Source organism: Morchella sextelata (assembly GCF_020137385.1).
Source record: "Morchella sextelata strain SCLS chromosome Unknown scls_11, whole genome shotgun sequence".
NCBI classification, from domain to species: Eukaryota; Fungi; Ascomycota; class Pezizomycetes; order Pezizales; family Morchellaceae; genus Morchella; species Morchella sextelata.
Genome location: NW_025408626.1, coordinates 1 through 12,992, shown reverse-complemented (window position 1 = coordinate 12,992; position 12,992 = coordinate 1). Strand labels below are relative to the sequence as shown.

At 43.2% G+C, this 12,992-nt stretch overlaps 2 protein-coding genes across 2 annotated transcripts; both read left to right on the top strand.

The window, feature by feature from the left end:
* Positions 1-8,569: 8,569 nt before the first annotated feature.
* Positions 8,570-9,067, top strand: H6S33_001453 (uncharacterized protein; the record flags this gene model as incomplete). Its single annotated transcript, XM_044833001.1, has 1 exon — positions 8,570-9,067. One exon carries the CDS (start codon positions 8,570-8,572, stop codon positions 9,065-9,067), a length of 498 nt encoding a protein of 165 aa, XP_044693514.1.
* Positions 9,068-10,573: 1,506 nt separating this feature from the next.
* On the top strand, positions 10,574-11,371 carry H6S33_001452 (uncharacterized protein; the record flags this gene model as incomplete). The annotated part of the gene is made up of 2 exons (XM_044832890.1): positions 10,574-10,620; positions 10,690-11,371. The coding sequence occupies 2 exons, from the start codon at positions 10,574-10,576 to the stop codon at positions 11,369-11,371; spliced, it is 729 nt and encodes a 242-aa protein (XP_044693513.1).
* Between the last annotated feature and the right edge of the window lie 1,621 nt (positions 11,372-12,992).

The window sequence follows — 12,992 nt, the reverse complement described above, 5'->3', positions numbered from 1 at the left end:
GCGACAAACAGACTGGAAGCTATTGAATAACCAAATATCAAATCTTTCCCTCCCTGCAGAGGCATGGGAAACCAAGGAACACACGGAACAAACGGTCGAATTCTTCCTAGAACTGGTAAAGTCAACAATCAATATAGTAACGCCACTCTCGAAGGAGGGTGTAAGAGCCAACTCCTGGTGGACAGACGAAATGAAACAAATGAAGGCAAAGGTAAACTCGGCGGAAAGGAAGGCGAGAAGTACAAAGAAACCCAACCATTTGGAGGAGCACCGGAAGACATGCAGAGAATGGACAGTCATGATCCGGAAAGCAAAAGCGGACCAGCGGGAAAAGACGATGAACGAAGCGAAAGGTAGTGAGGTCTGGAAAATCCTAAATGCAGGAAGGAGAAGAGACACAATCATACCAACCATACAAGGTGAAGAAACGTTTGCGGGCAAGTGTCAAGCTCTAAGAGCTCAACTCTTCCCCTCAAAACGGACGTCCCCCGACCATCCCCCTCTAAACATTAGACCCCCCTCTTTTGACCTTAGCAACACTTTCGACACAGGCACCCCCGAGGAACTTAAAAAAGCAATCGACTCTTGCCCAACGCACTCGGCGACCGGCCCGGATGGCATCCCCTATACATTTATCAAAGCGATAGTCAGAGCAAACACAACTCTAATCCAAGACATGTTCTCCGCCATGCTTCGGCACTGAGTACACCCAGCGGAATGGAAAATAGCAAAATGCATCCCGATCCCCAAACCCGGCAAAGCAAACTATCACGAAGCAAAAGCCTACCGGCCCATCTCCCTTCTACAATGCTTCAGCAAAATCCTGGAGAAAATAGTGGCCCAAAGACTCTGCACCTCCCGAGAGATCCTAGGCACACTCCCAGCAAATCAATTCGGAGGAAGACCAACCATCTCAGCAATCAAGGCCCTCCTAAGTACCCTAACACCAACACAACAAAACCTACTACTGAAAAACAGCACCGGAGTCGCCCGGCGGGACAGACCAGCGATCCTAACCAACGACATCCAAGGAGCATTTAACTGTATAGACCACCTACTCCTCACAGAAATCATGCACCAGCAAAAATTCCCCACCTACCTAACAGAATGGTGCAAGGAATTCAACACCGGCAGAAAACTACAGTTCCAATTTAATTATGAGCTAGAAGAACCACAGCCCTATGAATCTGGAGTGTCGCAAGGTAGCCCCATGTCCCCGGTACTATTTATGATCTATGCCGGAGTAATCCTGGACCCAACAAGCAGCCCGAAAGAGATGGATACTACATACATCGATGATGATGTGCTGGTGCAAATATCCAAAACACCAGGTTTCATAATCAAAAGAATGGAGGAACGAATGAGAGAAAGACTAATAAAAGCTGAGCCACTCCAAATTAAATACGACCCGGATAAATCTGACCTGATCTTCTTCCGCCCCACCACATCATCTGTACAACAACCTCGACTTCCAGTCAAAATCAACAACACCACTATATACCCCAATGAGAGGCTGAAATATATAGGAGTCTGGATAGATCCGACCCTCTCCTTCCGGCCCCATATCGAAGCAGCGATTGCAAAAGGCCTGAAATCCCTCTACCAAATCCGAAACACTGCCCGCCTGCCAGGCATAACAGTTAAGACGATCCACTACCTAGTAACACAAGGCTTCCTTCCAAGTCTGCTCTACGGATCTGAGGCTTGGTGGACTGGCGCAGACCACATTATAAGATCCCTCGAACCACTATACAATGAAGCTGCCCGGGTCATCACCGGCCTACCACGATGGACCAAGAGTGCTAAACTCCTCAGAGAAGCAGGCCTACCCCCCCTAGAACACCTCCTGACTTATCGCTCAAGAAAGTACGGAACTAGAATACTCTGCACCGACGCAACCCACCCCAACAATGAATCCCTGATCGAGCTCCTCCCATACAGAGAAGCAAATATCAAAGGGACAGGCCTGTACTGAATCGCCTCCCTCTTACTCCCACACCAAACCCCCGGAAACATGAGAGAGAAGTGGAACCAAAACAAACTGTTACACGATCATCTGTTAGAAGAATGGAATATACAACCAATACCTAACTACCACCATCGGGGGGAACTCCGGCCCCCTCCCAAGATTGCGGAACTCACCCTTACAGAAGCAAAGAAAGTATTCCGAATCCGATGCGAAACCACCTAAATAGATAAACATACAGCACATATAGACCCCGAACCATGCCAGTGTGGTATGGAAAACTCAGCGAAACATACACTCATGGAATGCCTAGCGTGGGCTCGAATCCGCGCCCCCCTGATAGAGAAAATCCCCGGAGCGATGACCTGGGAAAACTGGATGTTTACAAACCTGAAAACGGACCTCATCCTACAATTTGCAAAGAAATCTCAACTCTTGAAATGGTACGAGTCGGTGGAGGCGGAGGCGGACCTGGAAGAGGGGACGGAAGAAAATGATTAGGGACAGGATTAGGAAGAGTAGTTTCTTCTTACCTTTTATTTTTGTTTTCTTTTTATTTGTGTTTTTTGATGGATCCAGCGCCCGAGTCCACTGAGATACGTTATTTCTCCTTGCCGTTGGGTTTTCTGGTTGCGTGTTGTTATGGAATTTCCTTGCTTTTGTTTGTGTTCGTTTTGTTCTTGTTTGTTCGTGTTCCTTCTTTTTCTTTTCTGTTTTTTTGCTTTCTGTTTTTCTGTTCGGTTTCATTTTAGGCGGTTGGTTTGGCGTGCGATAAGTCTTGTACTTCAAAGCAATATAAGTTTCTTCTTCTTCTTCTTCTGTATTCTACTCCACGAATATTATTCTTGTTCTACGCTACGTCATAGGGTTCAGTTTGATTACTAGATAAAACAGAGCTGCCCCATAGTCCATAGTTACGAATATCGTCTACTAAGTTCTTACCTCGGTTGTATTCCTTGTCACTATAGTCTCTCGTCCATAGACCCACGTTATAGATAGATAGTGAGGGGTAAGAGACCCTTTATAAGTAAAAGAAAGACAACCGATGGCTAATACCCAAGAACCTCCCAGAAACTCCTGATGATTATTCCCTTGAATAAATGATCCCTTTTGCAATGGTAAGACTATATCGACATAAGATTCGTAACAGTATTCTTCCATAAACCTTGGTGTGAAAATTTGCTAAATCAACTGAGCTATTTACTATTCAAGTAGGCTTTAAGCTCCTTGCCAACTGCAAGCATTTCCATAAGGTTCAGACCTACCTAATATACACTAAAAACTTTCTATATAGTCAAGCTTTAACCTAAGTCCTACGTTTTAGAGTCAGGGATAACATTAATCTCACTGCTTTAAAAGCCTTTGTTATTCTCCTAAAAGCTACCCTTTTAGGTTCAAAATATGTGACGATGACCGGAGAGAATTTAGAGTACTTATTTGCTATAAGTATAACAGTTTGCGAGCACGAGCTGTTAATAATTGATTATAATCAGTATTGAATAAAGATGAATTTGGTGGAGTAATCTCGGACAGGATTTTAAGGTTGTCTAAGAACCGTCGCCGCACAGTTCCCAGCTCGATAGTTATGGGTTGAACAGGACGACCCGAGACTATTCCCATTATCAGGTATGCACGTACAGGAGATCGTAATTGTGATTGCCGTGTCGGAGGTGGTGGTTGTCGGCTGTTGAGTATTAGCTCGGGTTACCTAGGTGTAGGGTAAGCTAGGGTTAACTAGGGTGATGGGCTAAGCTAGGGTTAGCTAGGGTTAGCTAGGGTTACGAGCCAAACTAGGGTTAGCTAGGGTTAACTAGGGTTACGAGGCAAACTCTAGTAGTGCAATGTTGGACAGGATTTTTAGGTTGCCCGGGAACCGTCGCCCCACAATTCTGGGCTCTGTTGCTATGAGTTGAATGGGAAGACTCGAGTCGATTCCCATAATCAGGTATGCACATACAGGGGGTCGTGGTCGTGATTGCAGGGGCGGAGGTGGTGGTTGGGGGCAGTTGAGTAGGGTAACTCACTGTGAGTCTTGGCAACCCGTCCTGGTTCACTCCATCACCGACACTCACAACAATCGACAACTGCACCGTACCGAGCGTGCATTCTCTATCCTACAATCATGATGGCGTTCAAAACTGAATCATGCCGTGTTCCCATCTTGTGGTTCGATGAAATACACGAATTTCGGATTCTGAACCCCGGGTTACCGCATTGGGCGAATACCACTTCGACGCTCGTAACCCTAACCGCCAACAGCCAGGTACAAACCACCACCAAATACAGATTTATGTATTTCATTTCTGCCGAAAATTCTATTTTGCACACCCAACCGAACCAGATGGCAGCGTTCGTAACCCTAACCGCCAACAGGCAGGTTTAAACCACCTCGTAATACAGATTCATGCATTTCATTTTGACTGAAAACCGTATTCTCTAACCCTAACCAAAATCCCACTTCAACGCTCGTAACCCTAACTACCCACATCCAGGTTTCAACCACCACAAAATACACTGTATTTCATTTTGACCGAGCATTGTATTTTGTACATGTAACCAATTCAGATTTGAACGCTCATAACCCTAACTACCCATATTCAGGTTCCAACCACAACAAAATACACATTGTATTTCATTTTGACCGAGCATTGTATTTTGTACATGTAACCAATTCAGATTTGAACGCTCATAACCCTAACTACCCATATTCAGGTTCCAACCACCACCAAATACACGTTCAAGTATTTCATTTTGACCGAACATTGTATTTTGTACATGTAAGCAAACCAACTTTCAACGCTCGTAACCCTAACCACCAACAGCCAGGTTTAAACCACCTCGTAATACAGATTCATGTATTTCATTTTAACCGAAGATTGTACTTTGTACACTTAACCAAACCAACTTTCAACGCTCGTAACCCTAACCGTCAACAGCCAAGTTTACACCACCTCGTAATACAGATTCATGCATTTCATTTTGACCGAAAACCGTATTATCTAACCCTAACCAAAATCCCACTTCAACGCTCGTAACCCTAACTACCCACATCCAGGTTTCAACCACCACAAAATACACTGCATTTCATTTTGACCGAACATTGTATTTTGTACATGTAAGCAAACCAACTTTCAACGCTCGTAACCCTAACCGCCAACAGCCAGGTTTAAACCACCTCGTAATACAGATTCATGTATTTCATTTTGACCGAAGATTGTACTTTGTACACATAACCAAACTAACTTTCAACGCTCGTAACCCTAACCGTCAACAGCCAAGTTTACACCACCTCGTAATACAGATTCATGCATTTCATTTTGACCGAACATTGTATTTTGTACATGTAATCAATTCAGATTTGAACGCTCATAACCCTAACTACCCACATCCAGGTTCCAACCACCACCAAGTACACATTCAAGTGTTTCATTTTGACCGAACATTGTATTTTGTACACGTAAGCAAACCAACTTTCAACGCTCCTAACCCTAACTACCCACATTCAGGTTTCGACCACCACCAAATACACATTGTATTTCATTTTGACCGAACATTGTATTTTGTACATGTAACCAATTCAGATTTGAACGCTCATAACCCTAACTACCCACATCCAGGTTCCAACCACCACCAAATACACATTCGTGTTTCATTTTGACCGAACATTGTATTTTGTACACGTAAGCAAACCAACTTTCAATGCTCCTAACCCTAACTACCCACATCCAGGTTTCGACCACCACCAAATACACATTGTATTTCATTTTGACCGAACATTGTATTTTGTACATGTAACCAATTCAGATTTGAACGCTCATAACCCTAACTACCCACATCCAGGTTCCAACCACCACCAAATACACATTCGTGTTTCATTTTGACCGAACATTGTATTTTGTACACGTAAGCAAACCAACTTTCAACGCTCGTAACCCTAACCGCCAACAGCCAGGTTTAAACCACCTCGTAATACAGATTCATGCATTTCATTTTGACCGAAAACCTTATTCTCTAACCCTAACCAAAATCCCACTTCAACGCTCGTAACCATAACCGCCAACAGCCAGGTTTAAAGCACCTCGTAATACAGATTCATGCATTTCATTTTGACCGAAAACCGTATTCTCTAACCCTAACCAAAATCCCACTTCAACGCTCGTAACCCTAACTACCCACATCCAGGTTTCAACCACCACAAAATACACTGTATTTCATTTTGACCGAGCATTGTATTTTGTACATGTAACCAATTCAGATTTGAACGCTCATAACCCTAACTACCCATATTCAGGTTCCAACCACCACAAAATACAAATAGTATTTCATTTTGACCGAACATTGTATTTTGTACATGTAACCAATTCAGATTTGAACGCTCATAACCCTAACTACCCATATTCAGGTTCCAACCACCACCAAATACACATTCAAGTATTTCATTTTGACCGAGGATTGTATTTTGTGCACGTAACCAAACCAACTTTCAATGCTCGTAACCATAACCACCAACAGCCAGGTTTAAACCACCTCGTAATACAGATTCATGCATTTCATTTTGACCGAAAACCGTATTCTCTAACCCTAACCAAAATCCCACTTCAACGCTCGTAACCCTAACTACCCACATCCAGGTTTCAACCACCACAAAATACACATTGTATTTCATTTTGACCGAGCATTGTATTTTGTACATGTAACCAATTCAGATTTGAACGCTCATAAACCTACCTACCCATATTCAGGTTCCAACCACCACCAAATACACATTCAAGTATTTCATTTTGACCGAAGATTGTATTTTGTGCACGTAACCAAACCAACTTTCAATGCTCCTAACCCTAACCACCAACAGCCAGGTTTAAACCACCTCGTAATACAGATTCATGCATTTCATTTTGACCGAAAACCGTATTATCTAACCCTAACCAAAATCCCACTTCAACGCTCGTAACCCTAACTACCCACATCCAGGTTCCAACCACCACCAAATACACATTCGTTTCATTTTGACCGAACATTGTATTTTGTACACGTGAGCAAACCAACTTTCAACGCTCGTAACCATAACCACCAACAGCCAGGTTTAAACCACCTCGTAATACAGATTCATGCATTTCATTTTGACCGAAAACTGTATTCTCTAACCCTAACCAAAATCCCACTTCAACGCTCGTAACCCTAACTACCCACATCCAGGTTCCAACCACCACCAAATACACATTCAAGTGTTTCATTTTGACCGAGGATTGTATGTTGTACACGTAACCAATTCAGATTTGAACGCTCGTAACCCTAACTACCCATATCCAGGTTTTAACCACCACCAAATACACATTGTATTTCATTTTGACCGAACATTGTATTTTGTACATGTAACCAATTCAGATTTGAACGCTCGTAACCCTAACTACCCATATCCAGGTTTTAACCACCACCAAATACACTGTATTTCATTTTGACCGAACATTGTATTTTGTACATGTAACCAATTCAGATTTGAACGCTCGTAACCCTAACTACCCATATCCAGGTTTTAACCACCACCAAATACACTGTATTTCATTTTGACCGAACATTGTATTTTGTACATGTAACCAATTCAGATTTGAACGCTCGTAACCCTAACTACCCACATCCAGGTTTTAACCACCACCAAATACACATTGATTTGTTACATTTTGACCAAAAATTGAATTTTGTACCAATAGAATAACAACGACCTGAAGAAAAATAGATAGAAAAGTGTCACTTCAGTATTCTGTCCTACATTCTAATTCCGATACGTAACCATGAAGGTTGCAATTACCAGTCTTCGGGTTATATAGGATTATTGTTCTAGACACTACTGAGCAATATTGAATCGCTGGATAGATATGCATATCTACTAGGACAATATGTAAAGCAAACACTAATGGTGAAATTGGTTACTACTGTTTGTGATAGCTTGAGAGGTATAATATCAATCGAAACAGAAACTGCATCACAGTTTGAAATTGAGATTTGTTGGTATGGTTTGCTATGATTCGATTTGTATGCACACTTGTTGTGACAGAATGTAAATCAGGAATACTAAACAAGATTTGTGAGAATTTTTGGCAATCGCTTGATACGTATGCATACAAATCGGAATGGCAAGTAAAGTGCATACCGATAAGAAAAACTTTCTGTATCATGGTTGAATACTAAATAGGAGTCGATACCTGTCAGGAAAATATTCGAATCAGTAATTAGCAGTGAACTTGGCTGATATCATTAATAATTGGTTCATACTTACTAAAGGTACGCCACCTCGCGACCCTGAGGTCCCCTTCTCTCCCACCTATGTGTAGTATCTAGGCACCTCCAGTAATTAGTTAATTTTGTGTTTCCGTCTCATGTTCTGTTTTCCCGGCCATGTCACATAAATGCCTAAATCTTGTTCTGGAGATCAATTTCCGATTTTCAATGCCAGGTCCAGTGCCAGCTCTAATGCCCACTCCGGTGCGAGCTAAAATCAAGGTCAGCCCCAGTGTCAGCTTCGGTCTCGACTCAAATATATTCCAGCTCTAGCCGGAGCCGCCCGAATGCCATCTCTAATGCCCACTCCAGTGCCAGCTCCATTAGATGCCGGCTCCAGTGCCAGCTCAGATACATGCCAGCTCCAGTGCCCGCTTCTCTGCAAGCTCCAGTGCCCGCTTCTCTGCAAGCTCCAGTGCCCGCTTCGCTTCCAGCTCCAGTACCAGCTCTGATGCCGCTCCGGTGGCAGCTCCGGTACCCGCTCCAGTACCCGCTCTGGTGCCAGCTCCGGTGCCAGCTCTAACCCTCACTCCTGTGCCCGCTCTTGTGCCCACCCCTGTTCCCGCTCATGTTCCTGCTCGTCTTCCCGCTCTTGTGTCCGCTCCGGTGACCGCTCGAGTGACTACTCCGGCGTTCGCCTCGATGCCAGCACCTGTGCCAGCTCCAATGCCAGCTCCAGTGCCAGCTCTGATATATTCCAGCTCCCTTCACTATTCCTCCACCACACTGGCACCTCCTCTTCCGCTCTTACTGGTCTTCCCTCTCCCTCTTCGCACTCCCCGCCAACTACTGTTCGTCTCTCTCGCCTATTCTGCTCATATTTGACTACTAAATAGCTATATTTATTATTTAATCATAAAGGGTTCCGTTGGTTGGGCTGGTCTCATAGGTAAGGTCAGGGTTAGGGTTTGGGCTTGGCAGGAAAATGTGCAGGGTAACGGCCCTGAGCAGGCAGGGTAACGCCCAAAAAAGGTAGGGTAACGCACAAAAAATGTAGGGTTACGCACAAAAAAGGTAGGGTAACGGCTCAGAGCAGGCAGGGCAACCGCACTAATCGGGTAGAGTAACCATCTCAAAATAGGCAGGGTAACAGAACAAAATCGGGCAGGGTAACTGCACCAAACACACGAATTTGATGTGTCGTGCTTACAAAACACCCCTGTCGCTGTCAACCAATCAGATTGTAGCAATCTCAGAAGAATTATATTCCAGTACGTATTAGATACATTCTTATCAGAACAGCAAATTTAACAGTTATTGACAAACAAAACCTTTTGTATTATTTACAATCCTTTGATGAGTATGTATCAGAACAGCGAGTGTATCAGAAATTCAAATTCTCATTTGTTACAATCGTTCATGAAGGTTTGAAAGCTATGAATATTTATTGGCACAGTAAAATACTGAAATTGATACTCAATGTATTTGATGGCTTGATTGGTATACCATGTTCTGGATCAATATTGAATAGATTGAATACTGCACTATGGTTTGCAAAATATCTTCTCCCAAAACACGAGGTTGCGGCTTTCCAATCCATTCGGAAATATATACAATGTATGATCATATTCTGAACTTGAGAGTGAACAATATTCAGCACTTATCTCTAAAACTCATTGTTTTAATTGATAACAGTCTTCATAACATGTATCCTGATATTTTGTATTTTGTAAAAGGGTAGGAATTTGACGATGTCTGCAAGATAACATCTGTTCCACCTCACCTACCTATTAACAGTATGCGCCCAAATTCCCCCAAGCCTTTAGTGTTAGGATTATGAATGCGTTTGATTGAGAATGTCATATTTGAGCTGAGTGGCGATCAGTATAGCACTCAATTGCTTGAACGTTCTCAGTGTAACCCAATTCAGATCCTAAAACCTTGTCCGATTTCATAGATCGATTGAATAATATAGTAGGTTACAAAGGGTCGAATTGATCAGAAAACTTCTATGGATTTCTAGAAGTTTCCGTCGATTTTAAGGGTATGAGTTACTTGAGATTTATGATTGCTAAGCTTTCTTTATGTATATTAAGGGGCTTTGCCCTCGATTCTATTCTTTTTCCCTCTCTTTTCTTCTCTTTCTTTTGGTACGCAAGGCTTAGGTAATCTACGCTGCCTATTGCTATTCAAGTACTACTTTCTCTTCCTTTATAAGGAGGCCATCTCACTTCTCCGACCTTCCCACCGCTAGACCTAAACTACTGTAAGTTTCTCCAACCCCTCTCGCTGATTAACCTACCAGCCCCTATGACCATGTCCCGTACCCTGCGGAATACTCGCTACCCAACTCACTAGGATTACGTTGCGTCGTAATCCGCACCATACGCCATGTCCACCCTCAACCGACCTACATGGGTCTCATCTAACAAAATCGAGTAGTTTAACAATCAATACGAATAGAATACTGCTGCCCTGTTTGACCACCTCCCTACTATCTTTTAAAGCATCCGACACGAGAGGGATAGTGCTCGTACACTGCTCTCCGCCGTCCACAAAACCATTGGCTACCTGGAAGAGCAAGTAATACAGGTCAACCTTGACCTCAATGTTGACCACACCACCTCCGCCCCCAATGTTCCTATCCCCATTTTCGCTGCTACTGCACCAACCACTGTCTCCACCTTTGGGTCTGAAACTTTCCCCGAAAAGTTTGATGGCATCCGGACCAAAATCTCCGGATTCGTTACCCGACTCCGAATGAAGCACGAAGTCAACCATAATCGGTTCCGCAATGGGACAGCAAAGGTTATCCATGCGGTCAGCTGTTTGGAGGGAAGAGCTCTTGATCAGGTAATACAACTTGTTAACGCCAATCCTGCTGACTTCTTTTCCTCCGTCACCTTCTTTGTCGCCCACATGAAAGGCTCATTTAGAGACCTAAATACCCAAAGTACCATCCACCGCCAACTCGTCCCCCTGAGGCAAGGCAAAGGAGACTTTGCCACCTACTACTCGCAGTTTATCAGAAACATGTCTCACTTGCATTACAATAAAGGGGTCAAGATTGACGAATTGGCGGAAAGATTGTCTGACAACTTTAGAGACGTCATGACCTATCGAACAGACAGACCCAATATGGTGGAAGCATATGCGACCATGTTAGTGACGATCGATAAAAACATGTGACTGAGGTACTACGATGAGGCACAACCGTGATTTGCTTTCGAATAGTGTAAATAAAGAGAGCGAGTTTTGATGATACTCGTTCAGAAAGAAAAAAGGGAGTTTGTATGTTTGAACGTTCTCAAGTCTAGAAAATTATAACTTTAAGGGGTCTTCTCTCTATTAAAGATCCGTTGATGATGAGAGGCCAACCTGCGGCAACACCGAGTCCCTTATAGGAATACGGCGCATTTGCTCAAGTTCTTTTTCCGACTGACAGTCTGCCTATTGATAGTCAGTGGTACAGCAACTATTTTCTATCAGGGGAGAGGAGAGTAACTACGACACCTTGGATGAACTTCTGTCCGAGTCAAATCATGCAATTTGATGAAAGCTGTGGTCGGAATCTTAAGAACTATTGGAAACAGCCGACCAGATAATAATTGTTTATTCTAACTTTATTAGAACTGATTTGGGTGTTTGTAAACCGAAGTTTTGCTTTAGTGGGTTGAGTCGCACTCCCACTCCCCAAAGATACTCTGGAGAAAAACAGGAGAATTCCGGCAGTTTGACACTGCGGAGGTTAGTGTTGGGGATTAAAACGTGTTTTTGGAATTAGATTTTCCATTAACTCCGGGACACCACCAGAATCATGTCTGTAGTGCTAAAGCATGATCTTTGAGCGTCGGTTGCAGAGATATAAAACCTCAAAGATTCGACTGCATAGGTAGGGAACTCCCGTCCTGGGTTCCCTGTACTATCAGCAATCTTTGTACATCAGTTCCAAGCTTGCTCAGCCCCCTATTTTTGACTTGTAAGACTTCTTACTTATTGAGATCCCTGTCATCTATACGAATAAAGGTACAAGCCCAACTGCTCTTATCTTCACACGTCGATGAAGAACAAGCTGCTGTTACTTAAGGTCGGTGGCTCAACTGATGGAATAGCTTCTTTTGTAACAGCCTCATAGTGGCCCTGTTACATTGCTCCCCACTGTGGTAGACTCGTTTTGACTCCACTGTAGTGTTACTGGAATATTAGTATTTGGCACAGAAGAAAAACAGTAGCTCTATTGGTGATTACGTACAAACTACATGTGTGTTTCTATCTCCATCAGAGAAAGAAAACTCTAACATGAAATGCCTTTTAAAAACAAAGAAAATGACATATTCTCCACTCTTGTCGTAGAACCTTCCGTTCCATTAGTGGAGATTTCGATGTTAGCAAGAATCTCTCTTTTTCCCTTGTCTTTTTTACGCGGGTTTCCTCACGCTTCGGTTTTCTATCGTTTCTTGCATTGTTTTCAGGAAAAAATTGTATCCGAACTCTGTCAGACCGATGAAAACCTGGTACAGGAGAGTTGGTTTTTGTTCCTGGATTTCTTCTGGGATACAGAGCTACTTAAGCCGTGTTTTGAGGATCCCTAGAGTTTCACCGTATTTTCCGAGGTTTTTGCGGGTATTTTTGATGAAATTCTTTCATGGCCTCGTCGGCACTTCCTTGCAGAATTTTGTATGGTTTCCAGGAGTCTTCCGAACGATAACCCTCCCAAACAATGCGATACTTTACAAACATTTTCTAATGCCCAGCCTGTTGCCATCGGCTATTAACTATTTCTTGGAGAGCGTAACTGTATTCTCCTTCG